Here is a 22779-nt window from a genome sequence, read left to right as displayed (position 1 = left end):
AGAGCTTTATAAAAACATTTTCTCAGAGCTGAATCCAGCTTGCTCCCTGTGGCCATCAGGCAGAACTGCTGCCCACTTGAACAAGGAATAACCCTCTGAAGTGGCTCATTAAGCTCTAGGTGACTGACTGTGAGTGTAGCTTCACAGACATGAGAGGAAGGGAAGAATAACCTCCTGGAGGAATTTTGGATGAGACTCACTGCAGATGAGCTCTTTTTCTCTGGAAATGTATTTTTTTTCCCCCTATACTGACACTGCCAGGTTGCGGAGCTGGCGCGTGCTGTGCTGTGCTCCATGTGAGACTGGAGACTTTGGGGAAACTTTCTTGGGCAGTTGTTGCCCTGAGCTCTGCAGGGTGAGGCCAGACGCTGGCCTTGGCGGGGGACGTTTTACATTGCTCAGCTGTGAACCTGGGTGGTTGGGAGCTGGTGGAAGGGAAAAGGCTCTGGGTGCCGGGTGGGGTTATCCCAGGCAGAGGGTTTAGCTTCCGTGGAGATGGGTGATGCCGCTGGGGCAGGGCTGCCCGTTACAGTCTCCACGGGAGAAGGCAGGATGGGTGCAAGGTAGGAAAATGATGGTGCTGGGGGACGAATCTTTGGCTTGATCCATAGGGGAGCTGCTGTGCAAAGTGTCACCTGTGTGCATGTTTATTAAGGAGGGACACGGGGCTGTGCACGACAAACTCTCTGGCTTTTCCGTCCTCTCTCAGCTTTATCGTGCTAGTAAGGGAAGCAGGGCAGGAGCTGCTTCTGGAGAGCAGCGCTGCTAGTGCCCAGCAGGCTGGGGGACAAGTGCTGTGTCCCTGCCAGGGGTGGAAGGTGCCCGCTTGCTCCCCGCAGCACCCATCGCCAGCCCCGCTGAGCCATCTGTCCCCTCTGCAGGTCACAATGCAGATGTCTCTCTCAGCGTGCAGTGCCACGCCAAGGCCGGGCACAGCTCAGTGCTGCGCCAGTCCAGCTCTGGGGAGGACGGCAGCCTGCAGTCCCCGAGTTCCCAAAGGCCGGTGAGCACTGCAGCAAGCAAGAGCAAGGCGGATGGCCGTGCATCCCAATCCCGGGAACAGCATCGAAGGGATTCGACAAGCTGCCAGGTGAAGCGTGATCTGCGCTGGTTAATGCCTGGGTCCTTTCTGTTGCCTCTGAGAAGCGAAGGGGCTGCTTAGAGTGGGGGCTGGTGTGTGGGTGTGTGGTGCAGAGCGCCAGCTGGGCATGCTTGGGGTGGGAACAAACCCCTGTGCTCTGGCAGAAATCTCGACTGGGCCTCAACAGTTTGTTGGCAAAGTGCAGTCCTGGCTAATGTGGCCGCAGGCAGTGGGCAAAGCTGCGGGATGCTGCGCTGGGGGCTTGCAAGCCACGGGATGTGTCCTCCAGGGTTGTCCCCTGGAGCTGCTGGCCTGCAGGGTTGGTTCGAGCCTCCCGCTAGTGGAAAACCCTGGCTGCAAGCCCAGCAGTTGGAACTGTTCAGGGGTTACCCAAGTGGTTTACTTTTCTTGTGGCGTTCAACATTGCAGGGCTCCTCCATTTCTCATCTCCACCCTCCCCTTCCCTGCGTCCCTGCGCAGCGACGGCTGAGCATCGGTGGCAGCACAGAGGGAGGGCTGGGCTGTCTGAGCTGCGTGCTGCCCGAGGACTTGCTGGTGGCCATCCTCTCCGAAAGGCTCCAGGTACGTGGGTGGGGTGGGGGCAGATGCTGCGTTCCTGCTCCAGAGAGACAGGCAGCGAGGCAGTTTGGAGAGGAGGTCTGTATCTGCTCTCAGAGGAGCCCCGAGCTGCACGCAGGGATCCTTGGGGGAAGCTGCAGATGCCCCAAGGTGGCAGAACGTGGGGAAAGATCAGAGCTCGTCTGGGCTGATGCGCTGGACACAACGATGGCTGGTGTCCTTTGACATCTGCTGACAGTGGACATTTACTGACTGGCTGAGAGCCCCGTGTGTGCCACAGCTGACTAGAAAAGCTGTTCCTTTTCAACTTTATTCGCAGCTGAGTGACTGCTACCAGGGCGTGGTGTTTGATGGCCTGGAAACCCTCTTTGCGCACAACATGGCATCTGCTCTCCTCTGCCTGCTCAAAGCTGTTGGAAATCGGCCTCACATCTACGTCGTGAACCTGTTCCAGGATTATGTGTCCTTTAAAGCCAGGGAGACAGCTGCAAAAGAGCAGGAAGGTGAGACTTTTCATCTCCGCACCTCTCAAATCTTCCCTGTCAAGCACTCAGCCTTATCTGTGTGTATCTGGGTTACCAGCAGAGCTTGTAAGAAGTGGTCTTATTAATCCTTCCACCTTCTGCCTGGGTGTAGCCAGCGCTCAGCTCACAGTCGCTTAAAATGCAGCAGAGCAGAGCTGAGGCTGGGAAGACTTCCCTTGGTCTCTACCGTGAAAGCCTGGGCACAAGTGCCAGCTGTTGTGGCTCAGTACCGAAGCAGCAGCAGCAGCTGCCTGCCACGCTGGTGCGCAGGAGCCAGGCAAGGCGCGGGAACTCGCCGTGAACTGTTGACAGTTCAGGGGCTGATCTGAATTTTGGAGCAGGGCTGTGAGCTCCCCAGCATCTCCTGGCAGGATGATCGGCTGGCTCGGGACACAGCTGTGAATCCTGGCAGCTCACCCCCAACAGCAAGCTCTGCTAATGGTTTCTCCTCTGGCCTTGGCTGAAGGACGGGAGCAGGAAGAAGCTGCCTGCAGGGAGAGAGAACGTCTCTGGGAGATGGACGAGGATGAGTATGATGCCCTCAGTGCGGAGCAGAAAATTCAGCTTCATAACAAGATACGCCAAGTCCAGCGCGAGAGGAGGCAGAGGTCTGTGCGCCTGTAACTCCCCAGGAGGGTGCCCCTGCAGGGTTTTCCTGCTCCGGAGACCTCGGTTGAGCTCAGAGGGGTCACGGGGCGAAGGCCCGAAAGTGTCTGTTCCAAGCGGGCAGTTCCACCCCCCAGGTTCCCAGCAGAGGAAGGCCCTTCCTCCCGGGAGAGAACATCTTCTCTCCAGCTGAGCGGAGAGCCCGCGGGTTTAGACGGTGGCTGCCGGGACCTGGGCTCTGGGCTTGCCTGACCGCTGCTCTTAGAAGTGTCTCTAAGTTAATTACGTTGGTTCTCATCTTCACCCCCCTTCTTCCCCACACCAGAGGGGTTGTGGTGTGGCTTGGTGTGAGGCGCAGCTGTGCTGGCTTGGTTTAGATGCCAGTCCTGCCGTAGGGGAAGTCCTTGCTGATCTCCTAGGTTTTTCCTTCCTGAGCGACACTGGCCATAGAAGCCGGTGGCTCTTGGGCTAACCCTCAGCTGCAGCAGCAGGTCAGCCTGGGAGAAGCTCTGATCCAGCAAAGCAGCCCAGGAGGGGAGGCCGCAGGGGTTGAGGAGGATGCACAGGCTAAGTCTGAAACTGGGAGGGGGACCTGTTTAAAGCGAGCGTGTGTTTCCGCACTTCGTTCAGCCCAGGCTGACCTTACGAAGCAAGGCTGAGGTTTGGCTGGCCCTGGAGGTCCCCTCCCACCTCTCCTCACATGGGATATTCCCAGCCTCCCCAGGCTGAGGGAGGTCCACAGAGATGGCCTAACGGTTCTGCCTGGCCTCAGGGTCAGGGAACGAAGTGCAGGACCAGCTGGGATGGCGGCAAGCCCAGGCTTCTGGTGGTGACTCTCGGGCATGTTTTCTGTTTGGCTTGCTGAAGGGAGATGGAGCAGCTAGCTCGAGAGCTGGAGGAAAAGCGTCGGCAGGAGCTGGAACGCTTGAAGGAGGAAGAGCTGAAGAATTCTGAGCAGGGGAAGAGAAAGGCTGGAAAAGACCAAGAGAATGCTTTGAGGAGGAAAAGCTGGCCTGGTGGCAAGCAGGTGCGTGGTTGTTTACAGAAATGACTGAAAGCCCTGGGGACCTTCCTACGGAGCTGCGCCGTGCCCCAGGGAGCCCCACGCAGTGCTGGGGACGAGCACCTGTCAGGAGCAACATGTGGGGCTGTGCTGGGAAACAACCACCGGGGTCTGATCGTGCTGCTGCTGCACCGGGGTGTCTTCCCATGGGTTTGCTGCTAGAGCTGCTCTACTAAGGTCATGCCGCCTTTGAGTCCTGGCTTCATGTAACTCCACATACTGACTACTGAAGCCCTAGGTAGTTTTAGTCCAGCGTTTCTTCCCACTCTGCCTGTGACTTACACCTGTGAGCCATGATCTGTCTGGGATGTGGGGTCTTTTCCTACATGTCTGGCAGGAGATGCCCCCAGGCCTTAGGTATTCATTAGCAGGCAGACTTTGCAAAGGATCAGCCAGCCACAGGGATGCTCAGCGCACCAGAAATGAACCCAGAGGACTGCACGGGAGTAAGGAGGTGTCTTAAGTTCTCTGCTTGGGTTGGGAACCTGTTCTGTTCCTCAGCTGGTTTGCAGGACTCCTCATCAGTCTGACACTGAAGAGTTTGGTTTGTTGAGCTAAACTGGGTACCAGCTATGTTCTGAACTGGGATTTGTAGGGTGCCTAGCACAGGTCTCGAGCGAGGTTTGGGGTGCTATTGTAAAGATCATTGCTGCCCTACAGCACCTGAGTCAGTGCTTTGAAATGCTCACTGCTTTTTTTGCTCTTCCTGCCCAGGGCATGAACAGTCCCACCAGCAACACCAACACATCCAACAGCCGGAGGTCGGAGGTCGCCAAGGGGGTGGTCAAGACACGATCTGTAAGGAAGCACCCGGGCTCTGTTGCACGTTGCACAAAGGAAGATGAGCAAAAGCAGAGCAAGGTCACCCTGATGGATGCCCACCTGGCAGCGGCTGCACACCCCACAGACCTGGAAGAGGGGGAAACCAAAAATGAGGCCCAGAGTGACAGCGAGAACTTAGCCCTGAGGTTTAATATCTACGAGACGTCGCAGAAGGATGTTGCGCATATTTTGTCATCCTGGGACAGGGTTCAGGGTATCCTGCTGTTCCCCCTGAACCACGAGGACGCACGGCACCCAGCAGAAGAGCAGCCCCAGCACACATCCAGCCCCAGGAGCCGGAGGGACAGAGAGAAGGAGCATCAGGGGAGGCTGGAGAAAGAGCATCTGGCAGAAATGAAGGCTCTTGAGGATGCCAGAATACCTCAGCTGGAAGGGGAAGGTGCAAAAGGGTCAGCCAGAGGCCAGGGTGTCGGGGTGCCCTGCTTGGACATCCAGGTGCTGGGCTCAGAAGATGTGACTAGGAAGATCCTGGAGAGCAGCGAGCTGCCAGCGGCAGAGCAGGTAAAGCCCTGTGAGGCTCGGAGGCTGAGCCTGCCGTGCTCCTGGGCCCCGGTGCATCGTGTCCCACCAGGTGACAATGGCACAGAGCCTTGTCCGGGCCACCGATGATGTTCTACAATGGCTCCGCAGCAGCCCCATGGCTGCGGGAGGTTCTCACCATCCCTCAGGTGGGTGGGAAGCAGGAGTGCTCTCTGTACAAGCATCCCGTCTGTTGAGAGAATTTCCCAGCCTGGAAATCATTGCAAATGGTCCCAGGGCAGGGCAGCTCAGGTTTCCTTCAGCTGAGTCACTGCAGGGAGAGGTTTCTCTCTAGGTCCCACTTGTAGGTCCTGGCACTGCTCTGGAGCCTGCCCACTCCACTGGGCATGAAGAAGCACGGTGCCCGATATAAATAAACCCCCACCACATTGCCGAAAGCTCCGTGCCTTTAAGGAGTGAGTGTGAGGATGAAGGTGACAGGAGTACAAACAGGGTTTTCTCTTACGCTTTAGGTCCTGGATAGCCTTGGACTGGGTCCCTCCGGGCTTCCCATCCCCCCTACTGCTTTCTACTCCGTGATCCACTACCCGGCAGAGCGGATGGCCCCTGCAGCAGAAGCCCTCAAGCACTTTGTCTTTGTTGTGCCAGAAGGCGCCACTGCAGAAGAAGACAAGAATGCTGCCGTAAGTCTCGTGGATGCCCCCGTTGTGCCCGAAGTGAAGGTGCCAGGGCAGGGGGGTGGGTGGGGAAGGATCACTGTGATGTCTGTAAGATGAGAATAACGGTTTAAAAAAACACCTCAAACCCTCGCCTTGCCTTCAGGTCCTGGGCAAGGAGAGTGTTGTAGGCAAAACTAGACCTGATGAGGAAGACCAAGTCCCTGGGCAGATGTGGTTGTTTATTTAGTGCTTCCCCTAATTGTTAACAAACCCACAGCTTGCTTTCCAGGAGGGGGATGTCTCGGGGCAGGTCTCACCTCTCTGTTTTCTCCCTCCCCTTGTGGCTCAGACCCCAGAGGAGCAGGTCGCCCCTGTGAGGAGCCAGTCGAGTGAGGAGAAAGCTGCGGGCAGCTGGGAGGCTGCGAGGGAGAAGCAGAGCTCCGGTCAGGGCAGGAGATGTCTCCAGGGGCTGGACAGGGAAGCACCCGTATCTTCTCCTGGGGCGCACCAAAGCGGCGAGGACATGGTCCCATCCCCGCCGAGACATGTCAGGTGAGCTGAGGGCTGAGGAGATCGCTCTGCTCCATGGCCACCCTGTCAAGTGAGGTCTGTCATCCCCAGCTCCTCAGGGCCCCTCTGTTGGTGCCTCCGTGGGATGGCGAGTCCACAGCCCTCCTCCTCGTCTTGTTTGCTCATTAGCCGTGTCTGAAGCCCTCTCTTTAACTGCCAGGCTGAGCAGCTGCCGGTGGATAGTGCCTGCCCGCGGTGAGGTGGAACTGAAGGTCCACTTCAGCTCCACGGTGCTGGGCCAGTTTGAGCAGACGCTGCGTTTCGAGATCCTGGGGACAAAGCGACTGTACCAGCTGCCCTGCAGGGGCACCTGCCTGTACCCCACCATCAGCCAAGACCCACGGTAAGGCTTGCCCCTGGGAGCCTCCCACGCTGCTCCCCCCTGGGCTCAGAGCCAGGGCTGCCCCTTGTACCCCGGTGACCTTCTGGCTCGGGCAGAGCGTGCTGCCTGAGCCGCCCAGCATCTTGTCCCATGCCTGGAGCTGGGAGTACTGGTACCGCAGCCACCAGTAAGGGTTACGGCTTTCTGACCAGGTTTTCTACTTGGAGCATCTCACAGCTCTTCATTCCCTGTTTTCTCTGCCCAGGCTGGTGTTTCCCCACCGAAGGAAGAGCAAGGCAGACGACGACATTGTCTTCAAGCAGTATGTCACGGAGACGGGTGTCTTCCACTTTGGACCGCTGCTGTGTGGGAAGTCAAGAAACTGGTACGTGCTTCCCGCCCTGAGCGAGCATCCTGATGCGCTGCCTGCGCAGCATGGGACGTTGGGATGGCACCTCCAGGGCCTCGTGCTGTCACGGACACGTCTGGGGACGAGCCGTCCCAGAGGCACAATTCAGGGCAGGCCCAGGTGGAGACCTGCCTGGGAGATGCAGGGGGCTGAAGGGCCACAGATGTGTGAACTTGAGCAGATGATGGGCAAGTGAGTCCTGGAGGAGCAGGGGAGAGACGGAGCTGATCTTCCTCCCTGGTGGGTGCCTTGGTGGCCAGAGCCATGTGCTGCTTCCAGCCTGAAGGTCACTTGGAGCAGCTTGTGTCTCCCCGCCACATCTCAGCTTCGCCACCTAAGAAATGAACTTTATGGTGTTTTTTAAAAGTGCTTTGAGCTCTACAGGTGGACTGAACAAGCAATTATTTTGCTGATGGTTTTATAAAACATTCATCCGTTTGTAATATTAGTAAGGCCTTATGATTCGACCTGCCGATATGGGGGCGTGGGGGATCTGCAGAGGAATGAAAATGGAAATTGTTTCCCCGTCCTCAATGCTGGACAAAGTCTGCCGGAAAAAGTTGCCATTGTAGCTGCTGGCGCATTTCTATTTTTAACATAGCTTTTTTTTTAAATATTAGAAATTAAGTTCTCCTCTTCATGGGAGCTCTGGAGAGCCAGTGGTATTTTGACAACCCAAGCAAATGAAATCAAAACAGTTCAAAACCCAAAAGAGGATCTTTAGCCAGGCTGCTGCATGGCCTTGGGTTTCTGTTTGTGCTTTTTAACCCTTTAACTCCCAAATCTGCTCCATACCCGAGGGAAGGGACGTTTTTTAAATTCAGCATTCCTCTTGGGAATGAATCCTCTCTATTTCCTTCCCTCAGACTTTGAGCTAACCTGTGAAATACAAGGCAATCTCGTGACTGTTTTGGAAGACAAAAGCTAAACTATTTTTAAAAGCTCTTTCCAAGAGCATTTCTTTGTACCCTGCAGGGAAGGAAACCCAACAAAGAAAGGGGGAGAACCCACGTGCCTGCAGTACCTCTGTTTTTCCAGGCATCTTTGAATTTCTAATTTGTAAAATGCTCTTTAAGTGGCCTGTGCATCATCACGCGTCTGGGCTGGAGGCACCAAGTACAGGGGTGGACATCAAAGTAACGCAAGGATGGACACACATAGCATCCAGTGTGCCCCTGAAAATGATGCTTTTTCTTGGCCTGCTTGTTGGTACATGGTCTTGCAGTGCAGCCTCCCGCTGCCAGGACATGGCGCTTTCCTTGGTGTGGGATGAAGGCGACGGTCTCCTCTGCAGCCTTTTCCCCTTTTGTGGACAGGTACAAGGCACTGGACTGTCCCAGCAACTGTGAGACGATAACCATCCTCAACGTCACCCCCTTGGAAGTAGAGGCGCGTTTCTCCTTTGAGCGCGATCTCAAGGCGGACACGTTCCTTGTAGAACCTCCCAGCCTGAGGCTGAAACCGAACGAGAAGCAGGTAGGGGACAGCAGGTAGGGCAGGCACTGGTGTAAGTGCCCAGGAGCCATTCCTCCTGCTCACTGAGTGCTCTTCTGTATTTCTTGTTTCGGGGACGGGGCTAGGAGCTGAGCATTTGGGCGTACCCCACTTCAGCTGGTCTGGTGGAAGACAAGCTCGTCTGCCGCGTTAAGGAGAACCCAGAGCCGGTGGTCTTCCCCCTGTGCTGCCAGGGGGTGAAGGTGGAGCTGAGGGTCAGCCCCAAGCACGTGCATTTCAACAGGCTGCTTCTGCACAGGTCAGTCATCTCACGGCCCCTCTGCTGGGGACGGGTGCTGTCGGTGAGCTCCCCTTCAGCCTCTCTGGCTGGCTGCATGGCCCTTCAGGCTGGATGTTGGGCTGGCGTCCCTCTTTCTGCCAGCAGTTCCCGGTCTCTTGCTCACCGTTCCTTGCTGGCTTGGTTCTCCCAGGACAGCCGCAAGCTCTGTAGCCCCCAGCAATGTGGTGCAATGGGCATCTTGATTCATTTGTATCTCGTCTGCTGGTTCGGAGAGCAGTGCAGTTGCTCCTCCTTATGTCCCTTCTGTTGGATACACCGTTAGCACCCAGCCCTTCCCCAGGACCTCACCTCTGAGACTTGTGACACAGAGAAAACATTTAACTAATGTTATGGATACTATAAATACTGGATGTGTATAGATAAAGATAGATATATAAACTAATGCATAGGGCTGCTCCAAGATGCATTCAGTTGCAAGGCCTATCCTGACCATCGAGCAGCTGGTGCAGGGTGTCTTTCTGCCTCTGCAGGGAGGACAGCAAGACCCTGGTCCTGCAAAACAGCACCCTGCTGCCTGTGGCCTGGCAGCTCTGCGGGCTGGAAAACCTGGGCGAGGACTTCTCCGTGTCACAACGCGAGGGCATCGTGGCTCCGTGCACGGAGTTTGACGTGCATCTGTATTTCAAGCCCACAAAGGCTCTCAACATTGAGAAGAAGATCCGACTGGAGGTGAGGGGGGGACTGTGCCCTCCCTGGCAGGGCAACGAGATCTTCGGGGTGGAGGCTGTGCTTGAAGGGTTCCCTGCAAAGAGGGGGACAAAGGATGAGCCTTCCTGAGGTTCCTTTCTACCCGCATCGCCGGGGGGGCAGGCCCTTAGCAGCAAGGAACTTGCTCTTATAGCTGAGCTTCAGGGGGCATGTGTGCTGCTGGGCCAGGAAGAGCTGCACCTGAGGGACACAAGGCTGCTGTGACCCCAACTTCTGCTGCCTCAGCCTGGGTTCACCAGAGCACATGGTGCATCCCTGAGCATCTGCGTCAGCCCAGACAACCAGGCGCTGTGTCCTGAGCGCACGTTACAGCCACCTTGCCGCTGTGCGTGGTTGAATGCTGCTGTTTGGTTGTCCAGACCTCGGCGTGCTCCCTGCGCCCATGCTGGAGCCTGCCCGGGGCTCTTAACGGAGAGCAACAAGCTGTCACCCTGGGGTTTTGTTCCCCGTGGTTTGGGGGCTGCACTTCAGTGAGGATGCTGGGTGATTGAAGAGGAGAGGGTTGACGGTCAATGCCACCTGCTCTGGGACACCTCACAATTCTTGAGGTTGTTTTTCCATCGCTGTGTCTCCCCGGGTGCTTCCGCGGCAGCACTCCCTGCTGAAGGAGTGCCGAGCTGGGCTGGTAGGGCTTCTTACTGCAGCAGCATCTCGCTGGGTCAGCCCGTGAGATGAGCAGGTTGGGAGAGTTTGGGAATCCACAAGTGCTTGTCAAGCAGGGGAGGCCATGGTGGAAGCAGCCAGCAGAGACAAGGACTCGTACGTTGTCTACCAAAAGAATTTAAGAGAACGGTCTAAGCAGTGTTCGTTTCTCGCTGCCTCAGGTTTCAGATGCAGAAAACATCCTGGGGATTGTCCAGACTGAAAATATCCTCATTTCTGCAGAGGGCTATGACGTTGCTCCAATCATCAGCATTCCTAAAGGTCAGTGGATGCCCCAAAACAAAGCAGTCTGGGTGTGTTGCCTTGCCTTGGCAGGTGAGCAACCAAAGCGCTTGGGATGGGGTAGCATGCAAGCGTGGCCCAGTCACATAAAGCGCGTATCCTGCAAGTTGAGTGGAGTGAAGGGCTGTCAGGGCACAGCCAGCCTCGAGTCTCTCGCCCCTGAGCTTTGCAGTGTGCAGGTTGGTCTGGGGGCTTAGAAACAACAGCGATGTGAGCGAGCAATTGGCAGCTCCTGAGGGCTCAGCAGGGCACACAAAGTTGTCGGATCAGTGCTTGGAAGCAAGAAGACAGAAACGCAGCTCCTCACCTGCTAAACCCTGCAGATACCCTCCGAGTAAGAAGAGCAAGGGCAGCAAAGTAGCTAAAGAAAATTTCCAAGAATGGAGACTTGCTGAGAAGGGTTTTGGGCTGCCTGAGAACTCCAAGTGTCATAGAACAGTTTGGGTTGGAAAGGACCTCAAAGATTGTCTTGTCCCAACCCCCCTGCCATGGGCAGGAACACCTTCCACTAGTCCAGGTTGCCCCAAGCCCCGTCCAACCTGGCCTTGAATGGGGCAGCCACAGCTGCTCGGGCAGCCTCTGCCAGTGCCTCGCCACCCTCACAGTGAAGAATTTCTTCCCAACAGCTAATGTAATTCTCCCCTCCAGTTCAAAGCCATTGCCCCCTGTCCTGTCACTACAGCCCCCCCCGGAAACACCTGTCCCCACCTTTCTTATAAGCCCCATTTCAGTATTGAGAGGCCAATTGAAATTGGCCTGGAAGTGTTGAAATATCTGTCTTGTCACTTGGTGTGGTCTGTAGCAGCTCACTAATACTCCCCGTTTCTTGCCTGGCTCTGCGGGTTTTCTGCAGGTGCAGGTGGCACCGTGGATTTTGGAGTCCTGAAAGTCCTGGATGATGCAAAGCAAGTGCTGACTCTGAGGAACAAGGGGAAGTACGAGATTGCGTACAGGTGGGTCCAGCTGCCTGGTCTGTGAACGCGTGGTGCCACCATCTGCCCAGGCCTGCCTTCTCCTCCTGCCCATGGCTAGAACCGCTTCCCGTGCTGGCTGCCTCGTGGTCTGGTTAAATAAAAAGCCCGGGCTCCCTAATCTCAAAGACTTTAAGGGAGAATGCAGCCCCACACCAGCAGTCCTTCACAGCTGAGCAGGAACCAGAAGGAGAGGCCCTGAAATTGAAGCCACTCACTGCTGAGATCCATTGCCTTCCTCTGAGGGGCAGCTCCTTTCTCTTTATGACTCTTTAAAGGAGGGGATGAGAAAATTGGGTGTCGAGGTTAGTTTGCAACACTCATGATGGTCTGCACTCTGTCAAGATCTGAGATTCCCCAAGCAGAGCTGGACTCATTCCCTTTTAATTTTTTTATGGTCTTATGTCAAGTCCTGGCTGTGCTGGTGGCACTTGTACTTTTAACTGCAGAGGTCTTTGTTCCTTCCCTTTCTCCCCAGTTTCCAGCTGAAAGCTGCAGGCACCACCATACCAGACCTGGCAAGCCACTTCACTATCCAGCCGCAGAAGGGCCTGCTGGCTGCCTCCGGGCGCCCTGTGCAGGTCCAGGTGTTCTTCCACCCCAAGACGGAAGTGAATATCGAGGACAAACCCATCCTGCACTACCAGGTGAGCTGCCCCAGCCAGGCAGTGGTGGCACAGCACGTCTTGGGAGCGTGAGCAGGACAGGTGCCTTCTGGAAGGAGGGCTTTAGCTGGGTAATTCTCGTAGGTGACAGCAATGTCTCAGAAAACATTTGTGATGCTTCCTAAGCGGAGCTGAAAGTCTGGCTCCGGAGGAGGCGTTGAAACAGGGAGGATGAGCTGGTGGGGACCTGGGGTGGGATCAGGGAACAGAGTCAGAGGCTGGCCTCTTTGCTGGTTTTACCAAGCCCTCCTCTGGCTGCAGGTGATGGAGCCCAGCATCTGCGGAGGAGGCGAGACCGTCGCCGTCATCCCAGTGAGGGTGTCGGCGAAAGCTGTGTTCAGCAAGTACAGCATTCACCCCGCCTCGCTCATCAGCTTCGGTGCCATGGTGAAGGGCAGCAGGAAAACCTGCACCTTCATGCTGGAGAACAAAGGCAGCCTTGACTTTAAATTCCTCATCTACCGAGCAGACCAGGACGCATCCCGATTGCAAGAGAAAAGGTGAGAGAAGACCTGCACCACCTGCCCTGCCTGAGGAGGCACGACAGCATGGCTGGTGTGTGACAGGCAGCCCAGACACCTGGGTTATTGTCCAGTTCACGTCACCTGCTTGTGAACAGGGAGTGGAAAAATGCCTCAGTGTCCCCGTGTGTCGGGCAAAGCTGGTGATACAGCTGAGCTGTCCGTAAGCTGCAGGAGGTGCCGCCGGGGGCTGCGAGGGGCAGGGAGGCTTTCCTCGGTGGGGAGGGGAAGGTCAGCTTTGGCTTCAGAGAAGACGGGGTGGGGGCTCAGCATGATGGATGTTTCTGCTTTCTCCTCTTAGTGGATGTCAAATGAAATCTGCCCACTCTGGCAAGAGTGAGAACTTACACCAAAGGACTTCCTCAGCCAAGAAAAGCAAGCGCTCGCTGCAGAAGGTTGCCAGCCCCTTCATGCAGGTGGGTGGCTCCCGCTCCCCAAGACACACTGCTGCGGGTGCTGTGGGAGGACGCTGATGGGGACTCATCACCGTGGGATGGGACATGGTCTGCACGATGGAGGTCCGTCATCTCCCAGCCACAAGCAGAGACAGGAGCTGTTCAGTTGCACTGACAGTCCCGTGCTCCGGCTCAGACTTGGAGTTGTGGGGTCAAGAGAGAGGAGCAGGTCCCGTGTTTGGTGGCTGCTAGCCAAAATAGGTCTGTGAATACCACAGATGTGGGCACGTTCCTGTTTGAAGTCCCACTCCATAGATACCAGCTGACCTTGTGTTTTCGTCTTCCCAGTCCCCTCTCTTCCCTCCCGTCACTTCTCACAGTTATTTCTGCTCTCCTGTTTTACCCTGAGGCTGGAGGATCCCAGCTAGCACCTTCACCTTTTACACCCAAACTCCTTCCTGTGTGCCAGCCAGGACAGGCCTGCAGCTCCTCCTGGCTTGTCCCTCTCCTCCTGGCTTGTCCCTCTCCTCCTGGCTTGCTTGTTCCTCTCCTCCTGGCTTGTCCCTCTCGTCCTGGGGCTGCCTCTGGGCCGTGCAGTCATCCCTCCCTGCCCTGGGACTGGGGGCTCGGCCTGGCTGGAGGTTGAGGAGTGGCGTACTCCTTGCTGGGGATGCTCAAGGCTGGGCTGCTGGACATCAGCCTTCTCCTGGGACTCTTTCTGCAGGCTCGCATCACTCTAGGCATGTTCACGGTGTACCCTGGCTTTGGTTCCATCCCTCCTGGGGGCCAGCAGATGATCACGGTGGATTGCTCTGCGGAATCACTGGGGACGTGCGAGGAGCACCTGCGCATCGATATCAGTGACAGAGACCCCCAGGACAATCCCCTCGGCATCCCCTATACCCTGCTGGCTGAGTCCTGCCTCCCAGGTACGCCCCGTCCACAGGTTCCCGCAGCCAGACCTGCTGCTGGTCAGCACCTGAACTTACTGCTTGGTTAGAGAGGCGCCCTGACCTTGAAGCTAAACCCTAAAATCCTCAGAGGTTCCAGTTCTTTTCAAGTCAGCCAGCGGGGAGAGGCTGGGAGGGATGCATGGAAGGATAAAAGGAAAGCAATACTCCTTGACTGGGACTGAGCTCCATCCTCGCAGCCGACTCCCTGCCCAAGGCTGGGTTTTGCAGTGACCTGGGCAAAAAGGGTTTATCAAGCCTTCCGAGAGGCCAGCAGGGTCCCGAGAAATTCATCAGGAATTCAGCATTCAGCCCTCCCTCTGCTCTGCTCGCAGCATTTGTGGTTGATGACATCGAGTCCATCTTTGAGGAGCACCGAATCTGCAGCAACATCAACCTCTGCCAGACCCCGCAGACGGTGCGAGACAAGGGTGTGTATGTCAGAGATGAGAACAAGTTTATCTTCACCGATGTTCGGGTTGGGCACCGGGCCACAGCTCGCTTCAAGATCCACAACGTCAACAAAGTCCCCTGCAATGTGGTCCTTTCCATCAAACCCATCGCCGGTGAGGTAAGAACAAGAGGCCAGGGTGACCGTTGCTCTTTACAGGCTGCGCTGCCTTGTTCTCCAGACTCGCTGCTTCCTCTTGCCCGCACTAGTCCAGCTCCGTGCAGGTCAGGCTGCAGGGGGGAGCAGCAGTGCCAGGGTGGCAGTTCTGAATTTGGCACGTCTCGAGCAAGGCTTTGGCTCGCCGCTCTGGGTCTTTGGTGGGAGACCCAAACCCTTCTGCACATCTCTTGGAAGCCCGCTCGGAGGGGGCCTTTACTGGCCTGACGTGCCTGGGCTCAAAGCAGACCATTCCCTCAGGCTCCCTGGCCTTTTCCTTCTCTTTAAAGGCCAGTTTGAGGTTAGTCGCGGGGTTTCCGTGCAGTGCCCCCCTCCCTTGTGTGCTGGGGTGGCTGCCCAGTGCTCAAAGCCAGCTTTTGCGCTCCTGGGCTCCCTGTGCAAGGTCAGCACCGCTTTGGAGTCACCCCCTGCGATGGAAGGAGCCTGCCCAGGGCAAGCAGGAAGGGAGACACGCTGTCTGGGGCTGTTCCCGCTGACGCATATAAGAATAAGACTGCGTAAGAAACACCGAAGGATGTTTCCTCCTAACAGGGCTCTGTGGGTTCCCCCAAGTTTCACAGCCCCATCAGGGACATTTTCAAGGTGGATCCCGTTCGGATGTGCGTGCCCAGCTGCTCCCACGCCTTTGCTACGGTGACCTTCACTCCACAGATGATGCGGAGCTACCAGTGCACTTTTGAGGCTTCCCTCGATGTCCTGGCGAGGTAACTCCCCCTGTGAAATCTGGGCGGGGGGACCTGCCTGATGGCTGCCCCTCCTCTGGGAGGACCCCGACCTCTTGTTAACCCTGATGCTCTCAGTAGCCTTAGGCAGAGTGCTTAGCATTAGAGAATAGAGGAGGCGGTAACTACTAGACAGAGTAGAAGGAGAAGGGGTTATAGCTTAGCCTCGAGTGACTGTGAAGACAGTGCAGCATTTGGCAGCCAACTGGGAGTTAGTGAATCTGAAAGAAATGGAGATGTGCAACAGTTGAGCTGGGGCTTTCCAAGGACAAAGGTTTAGATGAAGCCGTTTCTGTGCCAGCCAGCCAGCGTGCGTTATTTCCTCCTTGTTTCTGTTAAAATGAGATGATTGTATGTGATTACCTGGGGTATGTTAAGCTATTCTCTGTCAAAGGAGCGACTGGAGCCCTTCTAAAAGAGGAGCCCAGTTCCCCTGTCCTGGGACGTGTGTACCAGGGCCCTGACCGGCTCTTCCCCAGCCGTTTAGTGGCTGAGTCAGGACAAGTCAGCTTTCTGCTCTAGTACGCAATTCCTTTTTTAGCGTCCTTGGAAATAATCATTACTGATGGTGCTATTTATTTTTCCCTTCTTGCTTTTATACTATTTCCATGCTGCGCTCGTGCTTTTTGCATGTGTCTCATATCATCGCAGCCAGTGAATTTGCCATGTCTCACCTGTCGCCTCATTATTTACCTGCTGTGCTGCACGATTCGATTCAGTGACATGTTCTTTAACTGCTACTCTGGAAGGCTCTGGCTCTTCAGAGCTCTTGTGAATGGCCCTGATCGGACTGGGAGGAGGGGGGTGGAGGAGACCTGTGTCGTGGGGTACAGGAGCACCAGCCAGGGGAAATGCAGTGGGTGGCCCCTGCTTTGTTGCTTGCCAGGTGGGAAATTGGTTAGTGCCAGCCGTCATGATTTCTCCTCTGCCTTTCCTGCAGCCCTGCAGCAATTAAAGCGCAAAGCCTGACCTTCCGTGTCAGTGGAGATGGGACTCTGCCTCGGGTGACAGTCCTGCGCCCGGTACTTCACAGTAAGAGAGGGAACCCTCTGCTGGTCTTTAAGAAGCTGTTGCTGGGTGATTCACAAAAACTCCCTCTGGTCCTTCGTAATGGTGGCACCCTACCTGTCCAGGTGAGGACCTGCTCAGGAAATGCTCTGGTCTGGGAACAAGTGCTTGTCTCGTGGAGAAGAGGTCCCAGGAAGCATGGCAGACCTGGAAACAGCTCTCAAATTCTTTTTAAGCAAATGAATGACTTGTAATTTCCAGGAAGAGAGTTCCTCTTGGAAATGCGATTTTTCTGACTAGCCTATCCTTTTCAGTTAAATGCAACGCAAGAAAGTTGGTGGGGTGTTTTCCCCCCATCTCTCTTCTCACGCTTTGATTCTCGGGTGGGCACGTGTGATGTCCTAGTTGCATTAGATTGTATTTGATCCCATTTTACTACACTTTAATGAAAAATTCTGTTCATTACTTTTGTATCCCAGCGCCTCTGAACACTTCTTTTTTCTGTCTAGTTTTACTTGAACTTTGTAAGTTTAGCTACGAGCTGTGTTTGAAGCGGAGAAGCATGCTGGATGCCCCGTGCTGGACCAGCACCAGTACGGTGCCAAACCCACGTGTCACCCTGTACCCACACCAGTGTGGTTGTGCTCTGTGTTCCTTTTTCTCAGTTGACGATAGACCTGTTGGATGAAGCGGGAGTTTTCTTCTTGAAAGCCAGGCCCACCACACAGTGCGTCTACCAAGCTGGGGGCGTGAAGGAGGACTCTCCTGCAGGACGTAAATCCAGTAAGCGTGAAGCGCGGTCATCCACACAGGGGAGAAATGTGTGCCCTGCTCTTGGCTTGGCCAAGCAGCCGCCAAATGTTAGATGTTGTTTCTTTGCTGGGGCTCTCTGTACCCCCAGCTTCTCATGTGGACTCTGCGCAGGGCTTCCTCCTAGAAAGTGGTTGGAAGTTTTTTCTGTTCCTCTGGACATGGTGGGTTGAGTTGCGGGGGCCTATCACCACTTCAGCGGACTATCTGAGGTCTTTGCTGCGTGTGAGAGTAGCAGCCTGAATGGAGGCAGCCCCTGAGCCCACAGCCAGCCAACAGAAGCCAAACCCATTCTTTGGCTCAGCTTTACGTGTGCCAGGAGCTGACTGACTGCAGTTTGAGTGAGCGCTGGGTGTTAACCTGTGTTTAAGACACTTCAGCAGTGATACGCGTGGTGCTGTCGTAGCCTTGTGAACATAGGAGGAGGGTCTGGCACCATTGGTGGGAGAACCTGTGCTTGGAGGCAGCTGGGTTTCAGCCCCTTACGCCCCACGGAAATATTTCAGCGGTACAGCTGTATCACTTGTCGCTGATTCCATTGCTGTGCAGAGAGAAAGCCTCACACCGCTCTCCTGGTCCTGCTCCGTGGGGAATTAGCAGAGTTTGACGTGCTTTTCAAACCCACCCTGGCCCAACGTGTGGAAGGCAGGATCCACCTGTCAGTGGTGAACAACCCGTATGAGGAGACCGACATTCAGCTGGTGGGCGAAGGCTACGAGGATGACTTCACGCTAGATAACATCCACGGACTGGTGGCAGACAGTGAGGAGGAGGAGAATGCTGAGGGCAATCTAGAGGAAGACGTAATTGAGGGTAAGAGAGGAAAGGCTGCCCAGGTGGATCAAGGAACAGGAAAACAGACGTTTCTGCTCACCCTGTGCCGCGCACCTGCGGTCCAGCTTCAGCAGCCAGATCCTGCTGCCTTTTGTAGCCTGCAGAGGCTTAAGAGGCAGCTTGAGAGCAGAAGAGAAGATCTTCTGTCAAGGGAGAAGCTTGCAGGCTAGCAGGGAAGGGTCAGAGATACCCACGTTCAGCTGGGTATCTCCAAAAGGAGGGCTGCCAGCCCATGGTATGCTATGGAGATGAAGCCTGTGCCTAATGATTTGTGCCCTCGATATACGCAGCCTGTGCTGTCACCCCCTGACCTGGCGGTCTGGGAGCGTGCTGGCTCTGTGCAGAGGGGCAGTGCATGCTGTGCTGCGTGGCTCTGCACAGCCACAGCCACGGGTTTAGGCATGTGGCAGGGCGCTTCCATGGAAGCGGGAGGATGGGGAACTGCGTCTCCCCAGGGAGGAAGGCTCGGAGCAAGGAAGAGTTGGCCACGCCTGTCTCTGTGGATGTGAGGGGGGTGGATGGACCTCAGGCACACTGAGACCTCCTGCTCTCATTCCTAGCAGCTGCCAGAGTGAATCACATCCCGTTTGGGGACTGTCACATTGGGAAACCCTACAGCGTGACCTTCACCATCACCAACCGCAGCAGGACGGAGGCGATGCGGTTTGAGTGGCTGGCAGACACCCCATTTCACTTCTCCCCCAAGGTGAGTTTGGATGGCTCTGCCTTTTCCCATTGCTCCAGCCCTGCCCGGCGGGTTCCCAGGAGCTGGCAGGGAGTCACCATGTACTGGTGAGAGCCTGTTTCAGTGCCACAAAGGAGCTGCAATCCCTGGCTTAGCTGGCGCGGGGCTGTCAACCCCACAGAAAAGGCTCAGTGTTACGGGAGGTGGCATCTTTTGTATTTTCCTCTGTCAAACCTCAGATGAATACACGGTAAGAGGCAGATTCCTGGCACAGCTGCTCACCACATCGATCTCTTTGCTGTCAGTCCTGCCCTTGCTAGTGATTCCAGTTTGGTCTTGGCTCTCTGGTTCTCCCTAGGTGGGACACCTCCATGCTGGCTGTGCTAAGGCCATCACAGTGACCTTGAAATCGGATGTCGCGGTCACCTTCAAAATGCACCCTGTGAAGTGCAAGGTGGCTAGGATCACCTTCGCGCTGCCGCCGGAGCAGATTAAAGACTGGGATGACTGCCTGCGCACCATCAAGTGGGTGGATACCACCATGAGGGGCCCAGGAGCCACGTGGCCTGTGAAGAAGAAGGTAAGAAACGCAAACAGGAAAAGCTAACGGAGCTGCTACAAAAAAACCCTGGCAGGCCACCATCTCTGCTGGCTGAGCAGCTCCTGCATCCTCCTGACATTTAATCCATCCGTGAGGTTCACCCGCAGTGCGTTTTGGGGGAGAGGCAGATGCAGTGACCTGTGACACCAACACAAAATGGGGAGGTCTTTTGACAAGACACGTTTAGCCACATGCAAACTACCGGTCTCTGCCAAAAGCTGAAGTGTTGCAACCTGTTTGAACGGGAGGGCACATTTTACGATTTTATCACGTTTTGTGGTGTTAAAATTTCTTCATCAAATTCAGTGCCTTGTCACCAACAGGGAGTTTAAGACGCTGCACTCTGACTCTTGTTTTGGAGTGGAGAGCCACACTAGTGCTCTTGTGTGTGCGCTGGCCAGCCCACCGGCACATGGTGGGTGAGCTGTCAGCTCTGCCTACACCGATAGCAGAGATTTTGGTGGTGGTGCCCATGTTGTGTGGGATGTCTCATTGTGGAGCAGCCCGGGCGCTGCGTGGCAGTCGTGCAGCAGTCTGGAGAAGCATCGCTCCAGAAACTGCCACACACACATACCTGGAGTGACGGTTCCTCCCTAGTTTCTGAGCCTTTTTAAGACCTGTAAACCACACTTCTTCCCCGTCAGCAGCAGCACTCGGAGGCTTTCCTAGTGAGTTCGTCCCCATTCCAAAATGCCCATCCCCAGCCCTCACCAGCGTGGCTGTTGCCCCACACATGGTGTCTGGAAAGCACCTCCCGCTAAGACAAGAGGGAAAAGGTGCTTTCTGGTTTTGTTCAGTCTTGGGGTTCTCCATCCACAGACCTCCCACAGGGGAACTTAATCCTAATTTAGAGGCCTGCTGGATCTGTAGCGGGCCATGAAAAAGGTCTGACACTCTACAGGGTTGAAACACAGGGACAGGTACCTATGACCCGGTCATTGTCCCCATGGGTGTACTCTCAGTCGTGGTGGTGATTATGGTGTTCAGTCGGTAGAAACAAACACTGTAATGGAAGGGTTAAATTTTATCACCTTCCCGGGGAAATAAATGGGAATGGTCCTTTCTAGCCCCTGTACGTGGCTGATCTTGGAGGCCAAAAGCCTCCTCTTGCTCAGCCGGGCTTTCTAGGCTCTGCTCAGTGATTCTTCCCTTTCCTGTTTGGAGGTGATCGAGACAGACCCAGAACCAGCTCACACTGTCCTGGAGGAGAGCAGCCGTGAGGTGGAGCTTTGCCTCAGTGCTGTTGTCGACTACGCTGAGCTCAAGCTGGATACGGACACGATTCAAGGAAGTTCAAGGAGACCTTGCTCTTCCAGATGAGGACATTCACGTGAGAGCCAGAGGCCAGGCAGGGACCCGTGCGTGGGAGCTGCCTTTGCCCAGGGCTGACCTGGTGCCTGCTTCGCCGGAGCCGTGCCGTGCTCTCTGGTGGCCTCTGCTTCTCCTTCTACTCGTGGTCTGGCGAAAATAAAGGCAATAAAGTGCCAATAAAGGCAAAAAAAACCCCACTGACGTGTTTATTGCTTGGCCACTTAATAAACCTCTTCTAATTTCTAACTGGGTGATTAGGCCTGGCGGGGGGTGGGGGCAGGGGGGTGTGTGCTGCTGCCTGCTGGTTCTGAGGTTTCAGCTTCCACACATCCTGGGCGCCTGGAGATGCCTCACATGTGGACTCGAGTCCCTTCTAGGGCTTTGTGTTCAGTCTCACCTGCTGTTCTTCTCTTTAAACAAGTCATGTATTGTTTCATCCTGTCCAAGTCCTGGCAGGGTGCTGGGGCCTGCGTATCTGCACGTAAAGCCAAGCAGGAGATGGTGGCCACCATCCTGCCAAGACGTGCCAGGAAAGGTTCGATTCTGCCATGCCTTTCTGCTGACAACAACCATGGGTTTGCTTCCATTGCGTGTTGCCTGTCCTCATCTGCTCGAGGGCAAGTTTGCAGTCAAAATAATGTCAAACTGAATAAGACCCTTGGATTAAGTCTCCTGGGCACCATGCCTGCCCTTTCCTCTTTAACCTCCAAACTTTGAAACACTTTGTCTCGGGGCAGCCCAGGGCAGTGGTCTAGACGTGGCAGAGTTGCCTGGGGACAAAGATACTCCTGAGCATCAAGGAAGGGGTACCAGAAGCTCACCATACAGTGTTACTTTTCTACTTGCTTTGTATTTATTGGTCATTGTCTTTTCACTCCTCCTTCTTGCTTTTCAGTTCCATACTGTCCAACACGGGCAATGTGGCCCTGGAATACAACCGGATGGCGGCTGTGGAGGACGAAAGGGCACTGAGCCACACTGGGGAGCTGCTTCCACCCAGTCTGGATGGTAAGGTGCTGCAGCAAATGAAGAGACGGGACACAGCTTGATGCAAGCAAGTTGTCCATTTATTAGTGATTTTCTTACAATTACATATGTTTCTACCTTCTACATATTACACACTGATTGGTTAAATCTTAGTGTAAAAAACACGGATTGGTTGATATTTAAGGCACACCGTTAGAACAATAGGAACTTATTAGTTTACCTTGACATAGCAACAATTTCTATACCCAAATTAGGGGGTTTCTTTCTACGCGGCTTTCTTGATTAACAAAGTTACATATCGGCGCCATCCGTTCCCTTCTCTGGCTACTTGTTTCTCTGTCCGTCTGGTTGCCTCCTCAACTGTGACGGCTCAAGGGTCTGCAGTTAGCTTGTTCCTTGGTTCCCAGGGCTTGTGCCCTACAAGTTCTAACAAGTCTCTACTCATCAGGCTATCAGTACTTGGACTCTTGTCCTTGAGGCCTTGTCCTACATCTCCCCCTTCCTGTTGCACAAAAAGAACCCTGAAATCGAATGAGTTATTAATTTTTGTAAGCATTGTAAAAGACAAGGTGTAAGTAATAAAACAAACAAAAACGCAACTAAAGCATATATAATCATCTTCACTAAACTTAACCATTCTGAAATGCCCCAACCACTAATATCTAACCAATCCCAAGTATCACTTTGTTGAAGATGAGAAACTCCATCCTTCAATCTTTGGATGCTAGCATGAATTGATTCCGAATGATCTGAAAGGTTCATGCAACACATCCCTTCAAACTCTTCACAACCGTGACCTTGTGCCAGAAGCAAAAAATCTGTTGTTGCAGCTCTATTTTGTAATGTCGCGTGGCGAACACTATCAACATCTAATAAAAGACCAGACAGGGCACTGCTTGTGGCATTAGTTTGTTTGGCAAGCCAACAGCCAAGCTTATCTAATGTCGCTAGAGCCTTTCCTGCAGCAGCTCCAGGCAACAGAAGAGATGCAATAAAGCGTTGGCCAAAGGACCAAAATTGCATGTTATCATCACAATCGGAGGCAAATGCATGAACGCCACGCTTTGTCCTTCGAGAGTAGCGATGTTGTAAAATCATAGATGTGTT

General features: G+C 54.8%; 1 protein-coding gene and 1 pseudogene across 1 annotated transcript in view; both read left to right on the top strand.

Moving 5' to 3' along the window:
* LOC129737490 (hydrocephalus-inducing protein homolog) overlaps positions 1–4812 on the top strand; it is an 82170-nt gene extending 77358 nt beyond the window's left edge. Inside the window, exons 37-40 of the mRNA XM_055728284.1 lie at positions 882–1090; positions 1511–1663; positions 1980–2163; positions 4568–4812. Of these exons, the coding sequence (XP_055584259.1) occupies positions 882–1090; positions 1511–1663; positions 1980–2163; positions 4568–4698 (677 nt within the window). The 3' untranslated portion in view covers positions 4699–4812. The remainder of the gene's footprint in view (positions 1–881; positions 1091–1510; positions 1664–1979; positions 2164–4567) is intronic.
* LOC129737515 (hydrocephalus-inducing protein homolog) lies at positions 4724–20877 on the top strand (annotated as a pseudogene).
* The last annotated feature ends 1902 nt before the right edge of the window (positions 20878–22779 follow it).

This window comes from Falco cherrug, chromosome 16, assembly GCF_023634085.1.
Source record: "Falco cherrug isolate bFalChe1 chromosome 16, bFalChe1.pri, whole genome shotgun sequence".
NCBI classification, from domain to species: Eukaryota; Metazoa; Chordata; class Aves; order Falconiformes; family Falconidae; genus Falco; species Falco cherrug.
This window is presented reverse-complemented; position numbering and strand designations above follow the sequence as displayed.